We start from the raw sequence: 21,670 nt of genomic DNA, 5'->3' as shown, positions 1-21,670 counted from the left end.
TTTTGAATCACACATGACTCATTAACTTTTGCAGTTGGTTCTTTGGAAAATGAGAAATTTGTGAATGGTGAAACTCATAATTGAATGTTTATTTCTCTTTATTGATGACTTATTCTTATTCTAATTAATGACTTGTGGCATTCTCCGCAGGTAAACCATGTGTATAGCACCTTTAGTAAAACAATGCATCTAACCCAATAGAAAATTCCTTTTTCACTGAAGACAAGTGACCTGTCACAGTAGGAAAAGCCTGTGTACAGATAAATAAAATCAATGGTGGCTTAGTTCCAATTAACTGCCTCAGGTCCAGTGAAGTAACAATCAGGCCAGTACCAGAACCTCAGATCACAAAAAGTTTCTGTGAAATTTCAAAATGACGGTGGAGTTGAAGGGAATTTGGTTTGAGGTATCACATCAGTGAGTGAGAGATGTGCAACATTACAAAATGGGAAAGTGTTTTCTTTAGACTGAATTTGGTCACGTTTGAGGCCCAAATATATCTGTTGAAAAACAGTTTCAGAACAGAAATGGCCTCTCGGCATGACCGGAGGGGAAGCGCCACATGTTTCAGACTAGACTGACCTATGGTTACAAATGCTGTTCCGGTAGAAAAACCGACTTCGATCTAAACTACAAAATGCTTTGAAGGATGCTGTTACAGTTACACCTTCAACGGATTGGGTGCAGACCTTCATTGTTGGGGAACCAATTTTCTTTACGCAACCTTGACTTGTGGTAGGATTACCCCCGGCATACTGCTGGACATCTGCCGGAAAGAGGCCAGCCACAGTGGGGATGTGCAGCCTGGTGTCGGCTCTGTGCAGCAGAATGAAGCCACAGGGCAGGTCTGCATGCAACCGCTGGCCAGGGCCTCAACAGTCTGTTAACTGGCTCGCACTACATCAGCACCACATGTCTAATTTAAAACTGACAGGAATCGGATCCGACTGTGAACAAATAATCGTTAACCCTAAACCGTTATGCATTTTAAGTACGTAAAATTTCCATGTAACATTATTACATAAATTCAATGTAAAGGGTTTTCAATCATGTTGCGTTAGTTTGAATAAAGAGTGTGGTTTGATAAATAAAATTGTGTTTAATGTATATATTTACTATATGAAGTCTTACTTTAACTTGAATTAAAATGGGATTATAGCCCACAATCACTGAGAATAAATACAGAGATATTAATGAGATTAATGAATTGTGCTAAAACAATAGATATACATAAAACAGAAATACTGTGCATAGTTTTGATTAGTGACATTGGAGTCTTTCATTCTTGTTCCATGATACATTGATGATAGTTCAACATTTGCTGGGTAGCTTTATCAATCCCAGCAAAGCTAGATGATGGTGAACTAGATGAAACAGTACAGATATGTTGCCACGAAAGATTATTGACATGATAGTTTTCATCAAAACTCTCTGTTCATTAAACTAAGTAGTGCATTTCCTGCTATAAACCTGCCTGTTTGGAATGGGCTGGTTGCTTATCCTGTGTTAATGCTCCAGAGCTACTTCAGAATTATTCCTTGTCCTCAAAAAGTCATACAATATACTGTCACTTGTGGGATTTTTGTAAACCACCTGTGGTGCAGAGTGAAGTCAAAAAACGTTGAGCTCATCCTACCTGGTTTATCTGCAATGAAGATTTTATAGTCAGTGTTTTTCACAAAATTACACTGAATTTATATATATTTTTCAATCATTACATGTTAGCCAGCTCAGAGGTCTGTCAAACAACCGAAACATCATGCTTTTACTTTGAAGACAATTTGCTAAAAAGGAAGTGATTCTAGGAAAACTGATGCCATGCCAGAGATCAGCACTGTGTGTCTGTGTCCAATATGGTGAAATAAAAAAAATGAAATCATCAAAATGATCTTTTGAGACAGATATTATTGAAAGCTGTCTGATCAGTTACCACCTACTGCAGTGGGTTATCTGAGGATGTAGAGGAAAACATATTGAACTCAATCTGCAGACTTTGAGCACACTGCCCCGCCCCCACTGACTGCTACAGAATGTCGGTCTCCTGTTTTTTTTCAACTCTTATTCATATTGAATATATCCTGTGTTCAAATTACACAAAAACTTGGCACTGCATTTTCATGGGCAATTTACAATACACATGACAAGTGTGAAGCTGACTAGATGAACAGTTTGTGAGACATGTATTCCAAATACAGACAGACGTGCAATTAGTATAGATGTGCTAATGTTTCTGAATAATAAACCTTTTATATTTTAAGCGTTGTAACTTCGCTGAATGGTTTCTAGCTGTGGAGAACGATACTCCTCAACTACAACAACTATTGGCAGAGAGTGTGAGTAATATCAGACTGGCTGGGAGATGTTTTCCTTAGATGTCCTTGTGATGGATAACAATTTTTACCCGTGTCTGCATTGCCAACAAGCATTCCCCAAATAAGTAGCTGTTCCAGAGTTCTAAACACAGTATTAAAACATTAAATGTCCAACTGCAATCTAAACCACAGTCTCTGGGTCCTGTGTACAAGTTGCCATGTGGTAAACCTGTGTGCAATCCAGGCAAGGGCCACTTTAACACACTCAGAGTGGCTAGTGTACAAGTATGTGTGTGTGTGTGTGTGTGTGTGTGTGTGTGTCTGATTTGTCATCTGTTTTTCAAAATTGTTTTTTTTTGTTGTAATAGTTGCAACCATTATATTTTGTTTTTTGAGTTGTGTGGATGTGGTTGACATAATTTTGATCTCATGGGGCTTTTTGAGCAGCTGGCTGAACTCTGAGCACACAGCCATTTCAGTTATTATTCTGCTTTGAATTTGAAGTTCTGAGGATTACATCCTGATTTAGCTCCTTCTCCCACTTAATAGCACCCATTTTACACAAACTTCCACCTCTAGTCCGACATTAAGATGGGCCAGAGGCGACAGATCATCGTCTCAAATCATTTCAATTCAAAAAGCTAAGCAAATAAAATTTGACTGATTTACAGTGATGGACCTTTGAATGAAGCAATTGAATGTATTGACTGGCACAGCATTAAAAACAATGATACATATTAACAGAAAGTGTTTTTAAAGTTCACTTTGGTCCAACTTTCTACTGAATAAAGTCTCCTCCCCACAATCAAAAGGTTTTATATCACCTCCACTGAGGCTGATTCATTCATTAAAACGGTCTTCAAAATGGTTTGCTAAAATTCTTGATAGCTGAATCAGATAGGACTGAAACACATTTATTTCAAAAGAAAAGGCAACTCAGAGGAAATGCCTTGTTTGCAAGACTTCTACCAATTTCCACGTGTAAGGACACAGTGGTGACTGTGCTCCAGTCTCTGAACTCTGACAAGGGCTAGAATAGTTTATACATAAGGCATTAGATAAAAGTATCTGTTATGTTCCGTAAGTCTGAGACCACAACTATGTTTTACATTTCCTGGGGTTGAAGAAGAACTGGGCACCTTGTAGAACCATCCCTAAAGTCCAGACAGACAACACGTCGTATTACCTGTGTACCTAACAGAACTACGTGGAAAAAAACATGTTGATAAAACATAAAAAAAGTTTCACTTACTAGTCATTTGCAAGGTTATCAACCAAATCTCTATCAGTCAAGGACCAACAGAGCGTTCAAGAAAAAGCCAGTAGTTGAGAATGAAATCTGAGGCTTTTATTACATCGTTTCTATAATATGTCAATATGTTAGTGATGCACTTAGAAGGGTAATTTGCATATCTGAAACATTTATTGAGTGTTATCACATTAGTTACTCATCAGTCTCACTGAACAGATTTTTAACTAGCATCTCAATCCACAGTGTGTATGTGAGAGACGCATGTCAAACCATTCAAATGAAACAAACATCTTCCAGATGGAACTTTGGAAACTTTCTTCATTTAGATCCATCTTGTCATGTAATGTGTACATGTTCGTGTCTTTTTAATTGAATGTCCATGAAATAAACATATTTATGACTTTGATTAATATTTTTGTGTGCTATCTTTTTTTCGCATACATGAGAGCCCCCCATCACAGGCTAATGACAGAAGCTTTGATTTGTAGAAAAAAAAAAAAGAGCGTTTCTGTTGATTCTTCATGAAGACTGATTTGTTTTTATCAACGGTCACAGTGTCTTGTTTTTTATTAGCACAGAGAAATAAATCATCACACATTCAACAGTCAAATCAAAACCTCCACCCTCTGAAAAAATTTTAAAGAAGGGAAGTATGTCACAATAAGCATTTAATCAAATGTAATTTGCAGACACATCTGGTGTTATGATCACAGGACACTTCTAACAAAGTATAAATCGAATACACTTTCTGATGCATCGGTCTTGCAGCTTTCACAGAATTTAAAGGATTTTCAATGGCTTGGATTAGTTCACTAGTCAAGGAGATTACTGTTGCTGATTGCCTGACACTCACACTGCAAACAGCAATAACCATTTGAAGTAATTCATGTTTTAGAGTGCAGCGGTTGTGAGTATTGTAAGCAGTGTTCAATGCTAAGTGAATTCACTTGGTTTCTCCATATGTTGACGTAATAGTTGTCACAACCAACGAGGGTTTTAAAATACACCAGACAGGATCAGCCCTAATGCCCTGCAGTCAGATGTCCCCCTGGATGCTGTACAGCTTAATGTGTTGTACAGTTTCACCCATAGATATGTTGGAAGCAGTTGAACAGTAGGAGAGAAGGAGGCAGAACTCTGGGATAGTTTCTGCAAGTATTCGGCCAGCGTTGACTCACTCGCCCTTGAAGTGAGGACGCCTCTTCTCCTTGAACGCAGCCAAACCCTCCAATCGATCTTTGGTTGGTATCAACTGAAATAACAATATAAATATATCAGTACAGTGTAGGAAACACCTCTTTATTTACTTCATCTTGACCCATTTCCTGTTGGAGACATGGAAGAGTTGTTTCATATTGATGATGTGAGATTAATTGGTGTGAACTGATGTCATGTTAAAGGAAAAACGTCCATAAAATAATTTCCTATTTAGCTATTTATCCTCAAAGCAAAAGGTCAACATTTGTTTTGCTGCAGTAATGCTTCATATAGAGCTGCATTACAGAGCTTTTATTTTGAAAGGTTGTGACTTTGGCTTTGAACATTGTGTCAATGCTTAACTGACCTTTGAAACAGCAAATGCAAAGTATGAAAAAGTAACACCTGTTAAGTTAATCATTCAAATGTATATATAAACCACCCACATGAACAGCAATACAGAATATTTGGTTTCATTTTATGAAAAACATCGGCTATTAAAATCTTCACTGCAGAGAAACCAGGTAGGATGAACACAAACACAGGCCAAGCAAACAGCCCATTCCAAACAGGCAGGTTTAGAACAGGCAGTTAGCTAGCTAGTTGACTAGTAGAGATTCTCACCTGGGCATAGCACGCCTCTTCAATGGCCAGACCTGTAGATAAATCCACCTGAAAGAGAATTTGGTATCTCTTAGGGAATTCAGATTTCTCGTAAGCAACAATGAAATACGGTGAGTGCAAATGAAAAGCATCTGTATTTAAAAACTCAAGACTCTCTCTGAATTGGCCTCTTTTAACATGGCACATGAATGGGAGCACCATCTGTGAAACATAACTAGTGTGTGTATTCTCAAAGAAAGAGACCAGAGGGACTCCTGGCCCCCATAAGCCCAATAACCGTTGATATACTGTATACTTGCACAGGTGCATATGTGCTCATGCATGTGCAGGGGTTTATGCTAATATCAGCAAATGCAATTATGGAAAACACAAAATCACCTACTAGGGGTTATTTTGGCTTTAAATCGGACACAACCAACAAGCCAAAAGTCCTTTGACATGACCAAGCTGCAAAATGATTGCTTATACATCATTGTGCTGAGCACATTGTGTTTGTGTTTTTCGTACTATACATGTACAACAAACATTTGTATTATACAACACATCTGTTCACAACTGGTATTTAGATCGCCCAACCCTAGTGAACACAACCTTACTCGACAAAGACCTGCTGTTGAATTACTGGGACTTACCTCTATCCCCTGGTTGATCGCAAGTTTTGCCATCCTTACTGCAATCGGGCCCTGTGAGAGTCAAACATTCGATTGTCTTATATTTTACAAAGCTTCATAAATTGCTTTGAGTTGTTTGGAATTATAAAATATTATAATGCCGTTATTGCAGGAATAAAAGGAGTTGACAAAGTTGATCTAGTCATGGCAATCACAGCTAAATCAAATTTTTGGACTTCTCTTACTGTAAAGTATAACTTCTTATTGCAGATGTGTGCTGGTGTTGGGGTAGAGAACCAGCGTGCTGGCCACAACACAAAGAAAATCTAACTTGAGGCCTTCTGAGACATTCTGATCCAGCTTAGGAATTTCCCCTGGCGGTTTCAAGAAGTCCCCAGCAGGTTTCAAGAGACCCCAGCAGGCCCACGGGGACCACCCCTGCTGGGTTTCTAGCCGCTCCTTGAGATTCATAGCTGACAATCTATAGGCTGAGAGCCTGCATCACCCAGAGCCCACACCTCAAGGGGGCTGGACCTTCCTCAGGTAATAGGGGGGCTGCTCATCAATTCATTATTTAACTATTCTTAATTGATAACCGTATCATTTCTAATTAATTATTTTACTATTCTTAATTGATAGTTTTATCATTTTTTAATTATTTTTAATGAATATTTTTTATTATTTTAATAATCATATTTCATGATTAATAATAATTAGCCAACTTCAAGTCTACTACTATTGCACAACACTGGTCAGCGAGGTGTTACCTGAGGGTTGATCTCTCGGGCGAGCTCCAGAGCCTGCAAGTAGGCAGCATCACCACTCTTATTCTGCTCCACAGATTTACTGACGAGACCCAGACGACATGCCTCTGTTCCATCCACCACCCGGGCTGCAAAGATGAGCTCCTTAGCAAGAGAGACACTGATCACCCTGGGGAGACGCTGTGTACCACCTGCAAAATAAATGAGAAACCTAAATGGAGCATGGCCTTGACCATAGATGTTGATGATATTACGGGTTGTCAACTATTTAAACATATAAAATGGATCATTATCAAAACGTAAACATGTATTCACTTTCAGATCTTGAGCACATAAGGTTTTATACATTTCTGTAAGGATCAGTCGAGATTTGAACCTGGGTCCCCGTGAAGTGGGCGGAGTGCCTACCACTGAGCTACGATGGGTGATGACTCAGATGCAAAGAGAGAGACACACGAGTTGTTTGTAGGGAATCAAAAAAGGTTTCTTTACTTGGGTAAGGCAGAGGATTCCACACGGTTTGTACAGCAACTCAAAATACCTCCAGACAACTAAAAACACAGTCTGGGCAATTTAATAGGGTAAACTAAGGATGTCCAAAAACAGGTAACAAAAAGATCTCAAGAACAGAAAAGGTTAAACACAGGTAAAGTTGTCCTGGAACACGTTCCGGTGCTATTTTCTAACAAAGCTCCACTAAAACAGCTGTTTTCTATTTATACCTGCTGCTTCAACCGGGGCGACACACACACACAGAAGCTACGACTCGGGTTAGCCTCCGAGAGCATTGTTTCTCAACACCGGACCCGAAATGGGATCTCTCCCCCCACCTCCCAATCCGATGCTTCCCGGGTGGGGTGCCATATCCCTGCTATGCCATGTAGACAGACTGTGACGTCAATTCTGGTCGTAATCCCATTCGACGCACTCTAGCTTATAGTTTCTGACATAGAGGAACCACAACAAATCGCGGGAGTTGTTTTTTCCAGAGTTTTGGGGACGGTAGACATGCCAGATACCCAAGTTAACGTGTAGAAGCACAACAAAAGTGGAATTTTCATAATATGTCCCCTTTAAGGGTACAGCAGTCCAAAACCCCTGACACATTTCAGTGCAAAATGCTAATAATAACTTTTAAATGCGTATCCTTAACTCCAGAAAACTAACATAATGCATTACTGGTGTGCATGAGTTGGTTAAAAATCTAAACTTAGACTAATAACTATACGAATACCATGCACTCTAAATGTTATTGAATACACTCACTAAACATTCATTGGACTGATAAAAGTCAATGAACCCTTCTGTTTAATAACTGGTTGAACTTCTTTTTTAGCCGTGGATCAGACCTGTGCAGAGTTCAGAAGGTGGATCATTCTTTCTACAGAGCAGCTTCAGCTCAGATTTATTCTCTGCGGCCATTTCCAGACCAAGTATTAACATCAACACTGAGAGTTCTGGGGCCTCATTTATAACCATTTTGTACGCACAAAACAGAGTCTGAAAGATGTTTACACAACTTCTCAATCTGAAGTCGGGATATATATTAAAAAAACTTGATGGGAGAATGTGCGCCAACTCTGACCAATTCGTATTAACATTTTGGAGACAGGAAAGTGGTGATCCAGATGTGAGGTGCTGAATTGAAACTAAATATAGATAAACTTCATATATCCTAAGTTTGTCTCTTCACGCCCGGCATTAAATTCCACACTCTATATGCAAATAATCATGTACATCATTTGTGTTCGCAAGAACCAAAAGATGTTGTTTTTAGATTTCAGTCCTGGTTCATTTGGCAAGACGTGGAGTTACTGTTGGAAATAGCCACTGTGTCTTAATGCAACAGAACTCTGTGCTCAGTAAAACAAACATTTGCTTTAAAACGTAACTGCGAACACGTACCAGTGTGCACACAGCAGGGCACAGTGAAAGAAGCAGAATGCTATATAATGATTTATTCTAGATTTTAACACTGTATATATTATTCTTATTAGATTCATATTTTGATTATCCTTACACTAAAGAATTGCATATTACTTATAACTGACTAATGTTATTTTGACACTTGCTGTGAAATTGAAAATTTCCCCATTGTGAGACTAACAAAGGATTATCTTATATTATCATTTATTATTTAATCTATTTTAAGGACATTTGGAATCAAACTAACGGGAGACCTATTTCAGTAAATTATATAATGATTATTCTGCTTTTGTGACGAATGATCTTACGGCCTTTGAGCAGAGGGAACCAGGGCAGTTGACAGGCCTGGATCCAGTCAACAGCACAAGGGTACAGAACGATTGACCTCCACATTTGAATGGCTCATCATGCAATCTCAATGTCTCCTATTCAAGTCTGATCTGGACCTGTACTTTCACTTTTAAAGCAAAGCAAAATATTTGAAAAATACTTCTTAAAAGAAACAAAGGAGAATGTCTGAATGAACATGTGAAACAGATGTATGTATGGGTCAAATTATATGTCTAAGTGAAATAAAATAACTTCTTTTCCCCCACATTCAATGTTAAGCCTGAAGACATTACCTCTCCTTAGGCTTTGACTTTAAAAAGGTATTGTGAATGTCTATGGCAGACCTCACGGTCTGGTATAACCTGCACTGCACAACAGATCAGGCCCAACTCACAACTGCTGGCAGGAGTTATTTTGACACTCACGGTCATTCAGGCAATTTCCAATGATGAGTTTAACCAGTTGACATGTAGACAAAATAAATATTTAAGCCAGAAACAAAATAAAATATATCCTTACCTGCTCCAGGAATAATTGCAAGTTTAGTCTCGACTAGTCCCATTTTGGCAGTATTAGCTGGATGGACCAAAAAGCAATAGTTAGCACTATTTACACAACAACTAGAATAGATGTATGATATAATACAGAGAAAATAATGAATGCATTCATTTTCTATTTCACCAATATCCCAGTATATACATTCTGACACAGTACTATACAAGCGATTCTAATAAATGTAATAACTTTACTACTTTTCGTATCTCCACCACTGTTTGAATCAAGATCCAAACATTAACTCCTGAGATATTTAATAAATAATATTTAATAATATTAATAATTTAATATCAGGATAATCAAACTAGTTTACTCAAACAGTCTGCCCTCTGCATCAATAAAGCCATTTCTTAAAACAGAGAAGGTTTGCAGGGCTTTCACACACAGTTTATTGCATGCTTGTCAATACCTCTGAAAAGGTGGTTATGTTTTCACCTGTCCATTTGTTTGTCAGTAAAGCTGGGCATACACTGTGCGATTTAACCCAGTTTTGTCCCTAGGCGCATCATGTTACCGAGGTCTAGTTTGACCAATACGTTTTGAGCAGATTGTGGTTGCCCGCAGGTAAACAGTCCATGTGGAGAGCAAAAGAAGTAGAACACATTGAATGTAGGGCTTCAGCTATTGGCTTTTCATAAAAATGCAGATGGCTGTTAATAATCAAAATGTCATTCGGTCCTAAAAACACCAAACAAACCGTTACCCCTAGAGGCTAATTCACCTTCAAATGATTGGAGATTGACCAGTTGGCCGCTTCATTAAGGCTGTGTGTAAAACATTAGGATATTGTTGTGGCACTTGTGACATCTTTGTTTCCTTTGGATTTACTATAATAGTTTGGAGTATAGAACAATATGTTTCACAATTATCCGGAAAAAAACAGCTTTGATTATAGGTGTCACTGATTCCACCAGATGACTTTAGCCTCGTCACACTCCACTATAGCTTTGTGGTAGAACTGAAACGGAGAAAATTCAGCAGAGAATTTGAAAAAAGGTGGAAACTGAATAAAAAAACTCGAGAACAGTATAATTAACTGCAGCACAGCATTTCACTTAGGATATTTAGTTCTGACTTTAACTTTCAACTATGTGAGGGATTTTCTCTCAACTGCTTTGACTGGAAACTGATTCTACAATAAAAAACATTAAAAGAGTTTTGCACATAGAGCAGAGACTTAACTGCAGCATCAAAATAAAACCTTACATGCAATTCTGATGTCACAAGCAAGGGCCATTTCCAAGCCTCCACCTAAAGCAGCTCCATCAATTGCAGCAATTGTTGGTACAGGCAGATTACCTGTAAAAGAAAAGACAATATGGTACCAATCGAAAGCTATAAAATGAGTTAATATGTACCTCACCGAACCAACAACATCATCATTCAACAAGATTCTAGAACATATCAACTACTCATATTCTAAGACTGTTATTTTTTCCACTGCTGGCAGAGCTGCCTAGAGTCTGTCAGGTTGTGTGTTCAGAAACCAGCCACCGACAGAATTATTCACATTTGCCAGAGACTCTTTCTCGTTTCAAGGCCTGGATGTGGAAATGTAGGAGAATGTAGCTGTCAATCAGGCTCACACTGTATTGTTAACATTTAAGATGAACAATTTTGTATTTCTGTCTATTATCCAATTTATATCAGATACTCCAAATCATTTTTTTTTTTAATAAATATGAAGCAATGGAACTCCCTGCAGTATCCACTTCGACATCAAGGCTGATTGGCCCCTTATCACCATATTGCATATACACATATTGAGATCATATACATTTTAATCGTGATCCACTATTCATAGTTATCGTTGAATATGTGAATTAATAACTGGTGCCATGTCAAATGTAAATGTGGAAAACAGTCAAACAACTTGACTGATGCAGTGTGTGATATAGTTATACATACCTGATACCAATAAAGGAATTATTGTGCATCATTCCCGCCAAAATTGTTTAAGTAATGATAATATCTAAATTAGTCAGTTAAATTGACCTAACCGTGATTCCTGCATTAGTATATGAAAAAAGACAAAGTTGTCTTCTGTGAAGAACACATCTAAGTCAAAAATCTGCATCGAATTTATAAACAGTCATATATCACAGTCTTTACCAAGCTCTGTGATGAGTGCTCTGGCTTTGGACACAAATGGCCCCACTTCACTCTGTTGCATCTTGGCTCTCTCCTTCAGATCTGCACCTGCACGCCAACAGAAAGTATCAGAGTCAAGCCATTGGCTTCCTCAAACATGCAGCACTGAGTGTGCACGCGCAGGCAGGCACACGCATGCACGCACTCACACGCACTCGATGTCATGTCAATGCACACAGAAATCTCATGAATAAGGTGAGTTTACCTGCACAGAATATCCCAGGAACCAAACTACAGAAAATGACACTACGCACTTTGTTATTCTTCTTGATATCTTCCACAGCTTCAAACATCTGAAAGGCAGCAAAAGCTTAAATTAAAAACTGCACATCTATAACATTTCTCCAAATGTCTTACAATTTGAATTCTAAACTTATTTACCATAATCTAAGAACAATAATAATTATTTGGAACATACTTTAAGACAAACTTAGACATTACAAGAGAGATCAGAAAAAAGTTAACCTAATAACTTGAAGTCAGTTTAGAGGTCCAGGAATTCTACGATATTCTGTTTCACATCGACTGAACACTTCCTTCACTTCTGAGTCGTCAAAGTAAAGCTGGGACTGTGCTTCTTAGAAGATGTACATAGATGTACACACTACAGGGCACCGTATCTCATGAAGGCTTGGAAAGAAACCAATGTGCATATCTTCCAAATTTCAACAGCAGCTCATTTATATCATCATGTTGATTTGCTAAATCAACTCAAATCGTATTAACCTGTATCCTGCTAAGAGAAGCAGAGTTCCAGCCTCATGTCTGTTACCAATTACTGACTTTACTCTTCTTCATCATGCCAAAAGCAATACAAAGGTTCATAGTAATACATACCATTTTGACCAGATTTTTGCTGATGGCATTTTTGGCTTTTGCTCGATTTATTCCCACGACAACAATACCTGAAAGACAATGTTAAATCAGGGTGAATAACAATGGAACTCTTTAATAACAACATGTTAATGATGAGCCACATTACAGACATCACATAACAATGTCAGAACTATAAAGCACATTGTCAGATCATCCATAGAAACTCTGGAGCAGCCGATGTGGCGACTGGGGGGGCTTAAGGTTTTTCTAACAGGTGATTGACGCAAAAATGAAAGAAAAAAAAAGTATATCTCAGGACGAAAAGGTGAAGCCATGCGCATCCAAGACATGGAGGAAAATGTCAAGAGAATTTGAGGTCATACGAGCTGACGTTGTTACTGTGCTGCAGACAAAAACACTCAATGCATCTCAATGGAGAGCTGATTGTGAATGTGTGAAAGGAAACCTCGGGAGGAAGTCCGGAACCAATTTCTCGATAGTTCCTCCAGAGATCATGACTGAAAACGGCTAATTACAGTGTGATCACATGGAACAAGGGCCAATGTGTCCAAAAACTGCCTGAGTGTTGAGTCGAGCTTGGTTAGTTTTCTCTCAGGCTCGGATGGGTTTAGACTTATAAATGTTGCCTGAGCCGCTCTCTTTACTTTACAACTCTGATGTCCGCTGAACCGTTTCACTTCTCCTGCAGCTTGATGTGTTATTCTGTGAGCAGTAGGATCATTCCGACTCATAGTGCCACCTCTTGTGTGTGCTCTCCTGACCAATTAAGGTTTTGAGACCCGATCAACTAGTTTGGGGTTCCTCCATGTGAAAGACTGTGCAGTGTGTGATCTAGGGCTGCCGCGAATAGTCAACGTCATCGATGGCGTCGACGCTGAAAATGCGTCGACATCAATATTTTAAATAAACGCATCTTTTTTTTGGTTTATGAATTTACCTTTTCGATTTATAAAACATTTCATTTCTATTCATTATAACAAATGCTCCGCGCAGCACAGCGCATTCTCAACAGGCTGGCGCCCGGCTGTTCACACGGCACACGCATTTCTCAGCGCCGGTCAGCCCGCGATTATGCTTTCTCCGCTTGTTGTTGTATGTAACCCCTTCAATGTACTGGTTTGGGAGTAAATGATGATGGATTTCAAAGCCCCCCCCCCCCCCTTTCTATCTGCTTTTGTGCTTGTAGTGGATGGGCAGATAGGGACATTTAATTGTGTGATTGGGAAAATTGGGGAAATCAAAACTCCAGGACAACATAAGGGGAATACAGAGTATGGGATGCATATTTGATCATTTGTATCATATAAAAATTTTCATTAATATCGTTTAAAATCATTTTTCAGTGTGTTTCCTGGCACTATACGCTCGCGGTTAGTGGAAAAAATAGACTGTGGTATCGTTCAATGTTATTCACAACAGTTGATTTAGCTAATAGGTAGCCCCTATGTTGGTATGTTGTGAACCAATAGGATGAGGCAATGAATGTGGGGGGGGGGGGGGGGGGGGGGGGGGGTCAGACATGGAAGTGAGGACCCAAATAAAGATGTCAACATTAGTACACAGTCTCTCTCACGCACATTATTAAGTGAACTCGACAGACTCGACCCTGAAACCGGCGCTGTGCGGCGTAGCGCTTCGGAAATGAAAGGGTCAATTGGATGTTTTTGGAGGAGAATTTATCGTTTAGATTAATCGAATAATCGGTAAAATAGTCGACAGATTAATCGATAGAAAAATAGTCGTTAGTGGCAGCCCTTTTGTGATCCACTGTTGCCAGTCAGCAGGCACGTGCACAGACATTTTGGGGGGCAGGTGCTCAAACCCCCAAAAAAGGCCACCCATCGCCAAAATTATTTATGAAAATAATAATAATAAATAAATAAAAAACACACTAGGATATTTTCAACTGAACAAACTAACTCAAATTATCAATTTAAATAAATAAATGAATAACAGGCAAACCAGACAAAACAAGGCCATGTTGAATAACCAAATAATATGTTAGCGTTAGCGTTAGGGTTAGGGTAAGTGATGTGATGGGCTCCTCTGGACCAGGTAGGGTTACTGATTCTCCCTCATCTATTTACAAGTTAATGGCCTGATCTAGGATAAAAGAGAGCTGCTACCCTGAGTTGCTTGCTGCAGTTCCCTGTCCTTCTGCTTTTGGAGTCTCTCTTTTCTTGGCATTATGCTGCAAATTTTGTAAATGAGATAAATCAATGTTGTGCATAATTATCAAGAGTGATTTACATAATCTCTATAAAGCTGACAACACAGTACACACAATGTTTTTTTTACTTTTTTCAGACAGAGTTGAAGCATAAGCAGCATTACTTGTAAACTCAAATAAATGCCCCGTCAGATATCATAACACATTTAGGGGGAATTGATGACAGAGAGAGTAATTTTTATTCTTAAATATTGATGAATGAAGAAAAAATTGGGCTCCAGCAGAAGGGCACTTTTCTCATCCAGGGCAAAAGGGCCAGTGCTTGAGCACCACTAGGAGTCTATCTGTGCACGTGCCTGCCAGTCAGTCAGTCATGTGGAATGAACTCACAATGACTGCAAGATTCCTAATAAAGACAGCAAGTTGTGTAACTGCACAGTGATTCAACGACTTTGAAGGTTGTGTTGTGTGAGCTTGGCTTAAACTGCCAAATATAAAGGCTTGATAGTTTCTAATTGATAAATAGGACGGATACTCAGTTCGATGCTCTGGGGCCGGTATTTCAAAACTTGTAATCCAGATCAGAATGATCCGGATAACCAAATCCCCCTGTCCTCAGCCACGGATCAACCTGATCTATCCCGGTATTTCAAAACTTTGCTGGATTGGATCAGAGTGATCCTGATACCGGCAGATTGGGATGTCCAAATCCGTCCCGCCCCCTGGATCACAGACAGGAAACAGGAAATGGAGCCAACATTTTACAGAAAAAGGAGAAGCTAGCTCAACTATTGTCTCTGAATTAAAGTATAATCTTAGCCAGTGTTGATGCGTCCTCAGACTTAGATGAAAGGCAATCATTATATTGAGTTAACCAATTATGTAAATCAGCACAAAGTTGAAAGAAGAGCTCGGCGATCTCTAATTAAGCAGAGTTCGCGCTAATGCGAGCTAACGCTGCTCCATTGACTCCTGTGTTAAGGAGCTAACAAGCTAGTAAATAGGCTAGCGTCTGTATGTCGCGGTCCACAGTCCATTTGAATGCATTCACTCGCAAGGCATTGTGTGTAGATTTTAAAATGTGTTGTACATATCTTTTTAGGAAACAGTTGTTAACAAAGGGGACAGCCCTAAAACCTTAATATTAGATTTTCTTTACAGATGTCTGTGGGAAGAGACTTGCACAGACTTGCTCCAAATGGCATTGCTTTTTGAGCTTTGGCTATGAAAATTAAGTGTGTGTGCTGAATGCATGTGAATAAAAACATTTGACAGAGTTTCAGTGGAGGCCTTTATCAGTGGGTAACTTAACAAAAAAAAACTGTTACTTAAATAAGGCATTCATATTCAAACTTAAACATACAAATCGAAGTTTTGTTAAACAAAAGCACCATACCTTATCAATGAGGATCAAGAGAAATAATTCTAACAAATGAACAAATCAAACTAACACTTCTTAAACAAGAAGAAGTGAAGTTAAGAATTCAGTTGCTGGAAAAGCAGTTAAAAGACTGAAATGTATACTGCATAGTTTAACACTGTTTGTTTAATAAATCACATTGTTTTTCCTTCATAATTCCTTGTTAATTGGAGTTTGTAATGTCACTTACACGCAGTAGTGTAATGTTTATTCTGTGTTGCACTTCTGACGCCGATTTGTTAAAGCATTGCAGTGAACAGCGTGCATGTTTGCAGAAAAAAAAAAGGAACGTGAAAAGGAAATAAACATTGATCAAACAGCAGTGAAGCTTAGTTGTATTAAACAAAGAACTTTGGGAGCAGTTACACTTCAACTGTTCAAATCTTAACATGTAATCTCCCTCAAATCCACCTCTGAGGTGGGATCAGGGTGATCCTGATTTTTAGGATCAAACTGATCCAGATTTCCCACTTAAGTTTTGAAATACTCAACAGCAGCTTTTAATCCGGATCAAAGGCAGGATTGGATTGCCAAATCTGAATCTGAATCTTCAGGATCAGATTTGCTTTGAAATACCCGTTTTTAGGATCTGATCAGGATTTAATCCAATCCAGGTGGATTAATCCTGTCGGATCATTTTGAAATACCGGCCCCAGTAGATCTGACATGAATTTTGCAAACTGTCTTCTCACTCTTGCTGCAGGGGGCCCAAGGGGATGAGGGAGGGATTTACTAGAAAATCTTCATTGCATATAAACTAGGTATAGGGTGAACAGTTTCTCTCAGGTCACTCTTCACGCAGGATTTTTAGTTGTTGTTGTTATGTATATATATTGCACCTTTTTCTACTACGTATGCTGTTATTACTTATATTGTGCACCTTGAGGACTGCTGCTAAATTTCGTTGTACACTGTGCAATGACAATAAAATCATTCTATTCATTCTATTCTGCACCATGGACTGTTTATAAAACTCTCTGCACACAACGTTTGGCACACAATGAATCAAAGTGACAGTATATTGTAGGGCTGTAGGGTTCTAGATCGTAAATGGCAAAGTAATTTATTTGTCATGTTTTTATATCACAAGACTGTCTTTGAATAAATCTGAGGCTGCACCGCACCCTATTCCAAACAGTATACAACGGGTACTGCAATATAAGCATTGATGGCGGGGCAGCGTGCGGAAAGTCCATTTTGCTTAGGAAACTTAAGAGTAATTGTAACTGACTGCTACACCTGCCACTTTATGCATACTGTTTTATTCTGTTATTTTGTGTTTTAGCTTAATTTGTTTTACACGTAGCGACTCCCCTCGCATAAATACCTGCAGTTTAAGGAGCGGACCATGTTAACAGACGCACCAGATCCCTCGCTTGCGGACCAGTGCAATAAGACACCTGCCGTAGAGCCCCGGCACAAGGATAGGAGCAGGAACAACGACCGGACGCCGGCTGTGCGTTGTTTCTCAAAACCTTACGGACCGAACAACTATAGATTAACACCCCTCGCCAGCGGAATGAGGTAAGGAAGCTGGTCCCATTTACTTTGCTGCAGGTAGCGCGGAATGGGAGTCGCTATGTCACGTTAACACATCAGACTTGTCTCGTTGTGATTTGTTTGTTTATTGTAATTTAACGTTTGTGTTTGGTTTTATGGATTAAAACAGGGGTTTTCAACTGGTTTTGTCCCAGGGACCACCATTCTGACTAGAAAGTAATCCGCGGCCCACTGATGTGCCAACGCGCGTGCATGCCTACGTGTGTGTGTGTGCGTGTGCTTGTGTGCGTGCGGGCATGCGGATAGAAGGAATCTTTAACATTTGGTTTTCCATGTTGGTTTTATTTAAAAACCTCAAACAAATCCATAAAAATGTGTTAAAAAAAAAAAAACGGTTGATTTTCAGTGCTTAAGAATTGAAAACAAAATTAAAATGCACTTTGTAGTTGTACTGCATCTCAGAACCATATGTACATCAATATCTAACGTTCACGACTTAAATTTACAGACTGTAGCTGACATGTTGAGAGAACGTTAAAGTAATCAATAGTGATCAATAACAATCAACAAAAAAGGGCTACAACTGAATAGGGAAGATGACAAAGTAATGCAGAATATGTCACAAATGATAATCATAGCGTATCACACAAACAATTGAGGCCTACTTAAGTTTAACCTCATGATCACCAGCAGCACATCCCACCTACTGCGTGAGTAGTACTTCTGTGTGTGTGTGTCTAGAGCTCTCCTAAGAAATTGTTTCTCAACCAGCGAACGTGGTAAAGTTGACTGTTATTGCAATTAATTGTTTTGGCTATTATGACATTTTATTTTTCTTATTACAAAGTATTTGTTTTTCGCTCTTTTTTTTTATTAAATATTTTCATTATTAATTCTGCCCTTTTGGGCCTTTTTTTTGGGAAAATAAAAATTCTCATCATCCGAACTCCTGAGAGTTTGTCTACCTAGCTCAACCGCTCTTCTACATCTACCTTTAACACACATGCACAGGGGAAAACTACTGGCAGTTTCTAGCCCCAAGCCAAACCTTTATATTATTTTAGACATATGTCTTATTTTAAATATTTTTCACAATATGAAATATCAAAGCAAATTTCGCGGACCCCCTGCAATGCTGTCGCGGACCACCAGGGGGCCGCGGACCCCTGGTTGAAAACCCCTGGATTAAAAATAGTGTACTTAATATCATTCCAGTTTTAAGCTGTATTTACGGCTACGATGAAAGTGAACAATAAAGAGCCGTTTGACATCAGTAGAGAAACTCTCAGTCAAGTTTGGGGAAGCGGGGGGGGGGGGGGGGGGGCTGTTACAGTAATGACCAGGAAGTATTTCAGCGACCACCATAATAAGAGCTGCTGAAATTCTCTAAATGATAAGGAAAGGAGCTTCAATGCTTCTTAAAGTAGGGGAGAGCAGGGTAATGTGGGACATCGGGTAATGTGAGACACCCCCTGTATCTAGGCAACGGAACACATTTGTGATCATTTGACCATTATAGGTTCAAGCCCCTCCCATTCCCCCCTTACCATGAAGGAGAAGTTGGTGCTGGTGCTGTTGAAAGTATGTTTTTTCACAAAATGAGATTTTTGCATGTAAAAGTAAATTTCCATGCTTTGAACTTAATCAACTGTTGTGTCAAAACAAATTGAATCAGGTAGAAAAGCTTATATCATACATGTTGGTGAACTTCCAACATATAAAACCATGTGATTGATGCTAGCTGAAGATTAGCCTGAATTGCTAAGAGATGTTGTTTTTTCTAAAACGGTGGCTGTTGGGTAAAGTGGGACAAATGAAGCACAAGTTAAGTTTAGTCTTAAACATATTTTAGTGTTATATTACATTATATACGTTTTATTTTTAATGTCATAAACATTGTAGAAAAGCCATCATGCCAAGAAACTATACACCAGGAAGACAACCTGGGGCCAAACACCCCTCGCAGAGATGGAGAGTGCAGCCGCTGAGGTCATGCAAGGAAAGAAGTCCTTAAGAAAAGCTGGAAGGGATAGAAATATTGATAAGACAACCCTCAAAAGATTCATAAAGAAAAAAGAGAAAGGGGAAGTAAAATCAGTAGCCTGGGGTGCAGTATCTGAGGTAAAGAGAATATTCACAGATTAGATGGAGGAGGAGTTTGCCAAACACTTGAAACAACTAGCTGACCAGTTCCATGGCCATGCTCCAGTTAAGTGCCGTGAACTGGCATTTGAATACGCAGAGAAAAACAATATCCCTGACCCTGCCAATTGGACAGAGAAACAATGTGCAGGTAAGCTAGGGTGTGCAAGAGATCACATGAATCATATTAATCATAAATGTGCTTAATTGACCAATCCCCATGATTCTGTTACTAGTCCGATATTAGTGGTTGTCAACATAGCTGTCGGGATTTTAACTATTACAACATGTGTTGTTATGGTAGTTCTAAAGTGGAAAAAGTAAGTGGACCACTTTACCCCGTAGCTGGGGTTAAGTGGGACACAAGACCACTTTTTTTAAAACAATCATATTTTCACTGCCCTTTGTCCTGAAGACATTCTGATCATTTCCATTGCTAGAAAACATCCTGAATTAATGGGAAATTTGTAAATTTTACTGATATATCATTTTAGCTCGCCTAGAGGGGAGCAAATGTAAAAAATGTCCCACATTACCCCGCACTCCCCTATCACCTTTAGCATAGGAAAGACCAGAACAGATGTGAAACCTCACATGATTCTTTTATTTCTTCTCTGTCACATCTATATCAGATACGTCCGGTCAGGAATCACATTAAACAGCAAACATAATGAACTTACAGTTCACAACATCATCATCACAAGTAAATACAAATGTAAAAGTTATTTCAATCCTCTGACTCTGGAATGGACACAATTCTTTTTTTCCCCACTTATATAAGGTTTTCTCCTCGTATATTCCTCACAAATATATATTATTTCTACATTTCAGTCTTGTTTGTTTTTTATTTTTTATTTTGTCTGTTTCGTTATTTCCTGTGAGTAAACTGAAACCTTCTTTTCTCAGGACGTGTCATTCTGTTGTAAGGAGGAAACTTTATTATAACTGTCGGCGCACAGCACAGTGTACTGTACATTTTGTGCAAATCTTCTCATGTAACTAAAGTAATAAAAATCCTCTGTGCATAAGTGGAGGCGGATTTTATCTGCACAGTGGATCTCCTTTCCTAGCTCCTTAAGTCTTCTCCTTTGCATCTTTCCTTGGCCTAGTGACGTATTCCATCAGGGCCAATCAGTAGTGGCTAGGAAAGGAGATTATTAGTTATTGTTAATTATGATTCATATTATTTGGATCTGAACGCAGCCGGTGGCTTCTGGTGACGTAGTGTGACGTCAACGCGTACAGTCTGTGATGGTGGGCGGGGCCCCGCTTTGCATCCATCAGGATGTCGGACTGTGACTTCACAGTTTGTATGAACGCCTGATGGAGAGTCAGTATCTTCCACTGGTATCTCACACACTGTAATAACCGGGCTTACCGTCGTCCTCTCCGTCCAGGTACCTGACGCGCAGGTCGTCCTTCGGGTCGGAGCTGTAGTGTCGCGCTGCTGCAGCCGGACCGTGGAGCCGCCCAGCGCGCGGCACTGCCCCGATGATATCAAAATGTCTCGTGCAGGAGAGGGCCGCCATCAGGCTGCACGCGCCGCCCCGGTGTGCCGCTTGCACGCGGAAGGTCTGCATCAGGGCCGCCATGTTGACGAGCTGCTTGACTTTCAACTGTGAACCCAGTCACGTGGCCACGTCACCTGACTCCTCCACAAGCGACAGGCGCAGCCACGTGTGTTTATGAGAGAATATGAAAAAGTAGTTTTAAATAAAAGGTTTTACATTTTTTATTTGCAGACCATAATATGCTTCTAGGGTTTGACAGTCAAGCATCATTCAGTCACAACCCTGGTTCTCACATGTACATGTACAGATTTGTTTCCAAATGCAAGCTTTGTATACATGATCTATATTAATATTGGGTGAAAGCTATA

The 21,670-nt window shown here is 39.3% G+C and overlaps 1 protein-coding gene across 1 annotated transcript; it reads right to left on the bottom strand.

The window, feature by feature from the left end:
• Positions 1-3,638: 3,638 nt before the first annotated feature.
• Positions 3,639-21,383, bottom strand: auh (AU RNA binding protein/enoyl-CoA hydratase). Its single transcript, XM_053411532.1, has 10 exons — positions 21,170-21,383; positions 12,560-12,627; positions 11,928-12,015; positions 11,684-11,770; positions 10,778-10,870; positions 9,536-9,592; positions 6,764-6,951; positions 6,018-6,068; positions 5,386-5,433; positions 3,639-4,816 (listed from the first exon to the last, which is right to left on the bottom strand). Exons 1-10 carry the CDS (start codon positions 21,381-21,383, stop codon positions 4,739-4,741), a joined length of 972 nt encoding a protein of 323 aa, XP_053267507.1. The 3' UTR covers positions 3,639-4,738.
• Between the last annotated feature and the right edge of the window lie 287 nt (positions 21,384-21,670).

The sequence above is a fragment of the Pleuronectes platessa genome, chromosome 19, assembly GCF_947347685.1.
Source record: "Pleuronectes platessa chromosome 19, fPlePla1.1, whole genome shotgun sequence".
In the NCBI taxonomy this organism is placed as follows: domain Eukaryota; kingdom Metazoa; phylum Chordata; class Actinopteri; order Pleuronectiformes; family Pleuronectidae; genus Pleuronectes; species Pleuronectes platessa.
The sequence above is the reverse complement of the archived record's forward strand: the minus strand, read 5'-3'. Positions and strand labels throughout refer to the sequence as shown.